This window comes from Cebidichthys violaceus, unplaced genomic scaffold (genome assembly GCF_023349555.1).
Source record: "Cebidichthys violaceus isolate CVI_PGR_0920_01 unplaced genomic scaffold, fCebVio1.0.p SCAF_57, whole genome shotgun sequence".
In the NCBI taxonomy this organism is placed as follows: Eukaryota; Metazoa; Chordata; class Actinopteri; order Perciformes; family Stichaeidae; genus Cebidichthys; species Cebidichthys violaceus.
The window spans coordinates 496,677-502,500 of NW_027176783.1; the positions used below are offsets into that span (position 1 = coordinate 496,677).

Below are 5,824 nucleotides of genomic sequence, written 5' to 3' on the forward strand. Positions count from 1 at the left end.
ATGACTAAAATGAAAGAAGAGTAAATATTATAAACAAATAAATGATTGAATGAAGGATTATTAAAAGAGACACAATGAAGAAAAGAAGAAAGAAAGAGAATCTGTACTTTACAGATTCACAGTATATGACATTTAATTCAACTAATACATGATTACGTATGAAGTTACATACAGTACTTATTATAATAGTAGCTCCACTTTTAACAATTTATCCAATATCATAAATATTCAAATAACAAAATATCGTTAAAGGAATATTGAGAAAATTGAGCCATAAAAGAAGTAATATTTATATTGTATTACTAACAACAACAACAACAACAACATTCATATTCTTATTCTTCTTCTTCTTCTTCTTCTTCTTATTATTATTATATAAGCTGTTCATGTTGTAGATTAGTATATATTCAAACAGAAGTTGAGATAATGTTGTTGAACACAAACTTCTCGTCGGTGAAAAGATAAAAATAAAGATCCGATTAACGGCCTGACGTAAAGAAAAAAAAATCTGCCGTCGTAACCAGGAAGTGACGTCACTGCCCTCCGTCAGATTGTGTTGATGTTTTGTGGACTGGACGGGAAGAGGAGCCGCGGTTTGTTTTTGTTAAAATTAAATAAACCGTCGAAAAGGAGCCGAGTCATCGTCGTTCCTGATCGTCGGTTTCGGTTCGTTAAGAGCCTTAAAAGGTCGGTTAACCGGAACATTTGATCCAGAACACACACACACACACACACACACACACACACACACACACACACACACACACACACACACACACAACCATGACGATCCTCCCGAAGAAGAAGCCCAGCTCCGGTGTCGGTGTCTCGGACCACGCCGACGATAGCGACCGTCGGAGCGGCTCCGATCCTCACCAACATCAACACCGAGCCGGAGCCCGACCGAGAGCGTCTCCTCCTCCGTGGTCCTCCGGGCGGATCAGCATCGACGCGAGCTCCCGGTCTCAGCAGGCCTCTCCTCCGCCCGTCGGCTCCTCCGTGGTAGGACCGGTGGTGGGACCGGGAGGAGACGGTCGGGACAGCAGCAGCAGCGGAGGAGGAGCAGGAGGAGGAGGAGAGCTCGTCGTGTCGGCCGGAGGAGGAGGAGGAGGAGGAGAAAGAGGTGAAAGAGGAGAAAGAGGAGAAAGAGGAGGAGGGTTAGGCAGCTGTTGCTCCGGGCCCGGACTGAGCAAGAGGCGGCGGCAGACAGGAACCTGCTCCGGAGGGTTAGCTCTGACCGGAGGAGGACAGGTGACCGGACCAGGAGGAGGAGGAGGATCCGGGCAGGACACGGAGGAAGGAGCCGGGAACAACAGCGAGGACGAGTACGAGAACGCGGCACGGCTGCAGTCCGTGGACCCGGCTACAGTGGAGCAGGTAGGGAAGCTAACTAACTGCTGTTTTCCCCCGTTAGCATTAGCTTTAGTGCTAATGCTAACGGGGGAAAACAGCAGTAAACGGCTATGTTTTGAAGTATTAGCATTAGCACTAGAGCTAATGCTAACGGGGGAAAACAACAGTAAACGGCTATGTTTTGAAGTGTTAGCATTAGCACTAGAGCTAATGCTAACAGAGGAAAACAACAGTAAACGGCTATGTTTTGAAGTGTTAGCATTAGCTTTCATGACTTGGTAGTAATGAAGTATTGCATACTACTACTACTACTACTACTACTACTACTGCGACATGGCATAGAAGGTACTGCTGCTATTACTACTACGACACGGTACTACTAATACTACTACTACGACATGGCACTACTAATACTACTACTACGACACGGTACTACTAATACTACTACGACAAGGTACTACTACTACTACTACTACTGCAACAAGGTACTACTACTACTACGACAAGGTACTACTGATACTACTACTGCTACTACTACTACTACGACAAGGTACTACTGATACTACTACTACGACAAGGTACTACTGATACTACTACTACTACTACTACTACGACAAGGTACTACTGATACTACTACTACGACAAGGTACTACTGATACTACTACGACAAGGTACTACTGATACTACTACTACGACAAGGTACTACTGCTACTACTACTACGACAAGGTACTACTGCTACTACTACTACTACGACTAGATTCTACTGCTACTACTACTACTACGACAGGGTACTACTACTACGACAAGGTACTACTACTATTACTACTACTACTACTACGACAAGGTACTACTGCTACTACTACTACTACTATGACAAGGTACTACTGCTACTACTACTACTACGACAAGGTACTACTGCTACTACTACTACTACGACAAGGTACTACTGCTACTACTACTACTACTACGACAAGGTACTACTGCTACTACTGCTACTACGACATGGTACTGCTGCTACTACTACGACAAGGTACTACTGCTACTACGACAAGGTTCTACTGCTGCTACTACTACTACTACGACAAGGTACTACTGCTGCTACTACTACTACTACTACGACAAGGTTCTACTGCTGCTACTACTACTACTACGACAAGGTACTACTGCTGCTACTACTACTACTACTACGACAAGGTTCTACTGCTGCTACTGCTACTACTACGACAGGGTTCTACTGCTGCTACTACTACTACGACAAGGTACTACTGCTACTACTGCTACTACGACAAGGTTCTACTGCTGCTACTACTACTACTACTATGACAAGGTACTACTGCTACTACTGCTACTACGACAAGGTTCTACTGCTGCTACTACTACTACTACGACAAGGTTCTACTGCTGCTACTACTACTACTATGACAAGGTACTACTGCTACTACTACTACTACGACAAGGTACTACTACTACTACGACAAGGTGCTACGACAAGGTGCTACTACTACTACTATGACAAGGTACTACTGCTACTACTACGACAAGGTACTACTACTACTACGACAAGGTGCTACGACTATTACTACGACAAGGTGCTACTACTACTACTACTACAACAAGGTACTACTGTTACTACTACTATGACAAGGTTCTACTGCTGCTACTACTACTACTACGACAAGGTACTACTGCTGCTACTACTACTACTACTACGACAAGGTTCTACTGCTGCTACTACTACTACTACGACAAGGTTCTACTGCTGCTACTACTACTACTACGACAAGGTTCTACTGCTGCTACTACTACTACGACTATGACAAGGTACTACTGCTACTACTGCTACTACGACAAGGTTCTACTGCTGCTACTACTACTACTATGACAAGGTACTACTGCTACTACTACTACTACTACGACAAGGTACTACTACTACTACGACAAGGTGCTACGACAAGGTGCTACTACTACTACTATGACAAGGTACTACTGCTACTACTACGACAAGGTACTACTACTACTACGACAAGGTGCTACGACTATTACTACGACAAGGTGCTACTACTACTACTACTACAACAAGGTACTACTGTTACTACTACTACGACAAGGTTCTACTGCTGCTACTACTACTACTACGACAAGGTACGATAACCAGGTGTCCTCACAGGGACGATAACCAGGTGTCCTCACAGAGACGATAACCAGGTGTCCTCACAGGGACGATAACCAGGTGTCCTCACAGAGACTATAACCAGGTGTCCTCACAGGGACGATAACCAGGTGTCCTCACAGGGACGATAACCAGGTGTCCTCACAGGGACGATAACCAGGTGTCCCTGAGGGGACTCTGATTTTCAGAGTCATCATTGTTTTTAAAGTATGTGTATATATATATATATATATTTATATATTTCTTTAATAATAACAATAAAATACGTGAATGATCCAAACTGTGTTTTGATCATCAGTTCATATTTTTGTCTCTGGAGTTAGACATGGACGAGTCAGTGGACTCACATTAAATAACATCACAGCTTTTCACTGACGCAGAGCTCAGGTACCTGAACGCAGCATCGTTACTCTTCCATCATGTTCAAAATCACAACATGATAATTGTTCTGTGAGTTCATAGAATCACCCAGAACTTCATAACTTTACATTATTTTATTCTTTGTGGAGCTGAAACAAGTAGAACTTATGAGGTTCCTGAGCCCAATAAGTCATATATTATATCTTATATTGTTTATATCGATATCTACATCTATATATATATATATATATATATATCGATATATATATATATATATATATATATACATATATATATATATATATATATATATATATATATATATATATACATACAGTTGTGGTCAAAAGTTTACATACACTTGTAAAGAACATAATGTCATGGCTCTCTTGAGTTTCCAGTTATTTCTACAACTCTGATTTTTCTCTGATAGAGTGATTGGAACAGATACTTCTTTGTCACAAAAAACATTCATGAAGTTTGGTTCTTTCATGACTTTATTATGGGTTAACAGAAAAAGTGATCAAATCTGCTGGGTCAAAAATATACATACAGCAGTGCTAATATTTGGTTACATGTCCGTTGGCCATTTTCACTTCAATTAGGCGCTTTTGGTAGCCATCCACAAGCTTCTGGCAAGCTTCTTGTTGAATCTTTGACCACTCCTCTTGACAGAATTGGTGCAGTTCAGTTAAATGTGATGGCTTTCTGACATGGACTTGTTTCTTCAGCATTGTCCACATGTTCTCAATGGGATTTAAGTCAGGACTTTGGGAAGGCCATTCTAAAACCCTAATTCTAGCCTGATTTAGCCATTCCATTACCACTTTTGATGTGTGTTTGGGGTCATTGTCCTGTTGGAACACCCAACTGCGCCCAAGACCCAACCTTCGGGCTGATGATTTTAGGTTATCTTGAAGAATTTGAAGGTAATCCTCCTTCTTCATTATCCCATTTACTCTCTGTAAAGCACCAGTTCCATTGGCAGCAAAACAGCCCCACAGCATAATACTACCACCACCGTGCTTGACGGTAGGCATGGTGTTCTTGGGGTTAAAGGCCTCACCTTTTCTCCTCCAAACATATTGCTGGGCATTGTGGCCAAACAGCTCGATTTTTGTTTCGTCTGACCACAGAACTTTCCTCCAGAAGGTCTTATCTTTGTCCACGTGATCAGCAGCAAACTTCAGTCGAGCCTTAAGGTGCCGCTTTTGGAGCAAGGGCTTCCTTCTTGCACGGCAGCCTCTCAGTCCATGGAGATGCAAAACACGCTTGACTGTGGACACTGACACCTGTGTTCCAGCAGCTTCTAATTCTTGGCAGATCTGCTTTTTGGTGGTTCTCGGTTGACTCTTCACCCTCCTGACCAATTTTCTCTCAGCAGCAGGTGATAGCTTGCGTTTTCTTCCTGATCGTGACAGTGACAAAACAGTGCCATGCACTTTATACTTACAAACAATAGTTTGCACTGTTGCTCTTGGGACCTGCAGCTGCTTTGAAATGGCTCCAAGTGACTTTCCTGACTTGTTCAAGTCAATGATTTGCTTTTTCAGATCCATGCTGAGCTCCTTTGACTTTCCCATTGTAGCGTTTGTGGGCGTTTGTATCCAATGAGCCCTATTTAAATGGCCTCAGAGAAGTCACCGGCTGTAGTCACTCATAATCACTCACAAGAAGTTAAGAGGCCATGCTATGAAGCTCATTTCATTGACACAACTTTCTAAGTCACCAAAATTGCTAATTCATGTTGCTGTATGTATATTTTTGACCCAGCAGATTTTGTCACTTTTTCTGTTAACCCATAATAAAGTCATGAAAGAACCAAACTTCATGAATGTTTTTTGTGACAAAGAAGTATCTGTTCCAATCACTCTATCAGAGAAAAATCAGAGTTGTAGAAATAACTGGAAACTCAAGAGAGCCATGACATTATGTTCTTT

The 5,824-nt window shown here is 42.3% G+C and overlaps 1 protein-coding gene across 2 annotated transcripts in view; it reads left to right on the forward strand.

The window, feature by feature from the left end:
* The first annotated feature begins 532 nt into the window (after positions 1 to 532).
* Positions 533 to 5,824, forward strand: part of otud5a (OTU deubiquitinase 5a) — a 14,058-nt gene continuing 8,766 nt past the window's right edge. For both annotated transcript variants that reach the window (XM_068732110.1, XM_068732111.1), the window contains exon 1: positions 533 to 1,377. In XM_068732110.1, the coding sequence (XP_068588211.1) occupies positions 784 to 1,377 (594 nt within the window). In that variant the 5' untranslated portion in view covers positions 533 to 783. The remainder of the gene's footprint in view (positions 1,378 to 5,824) is intronic.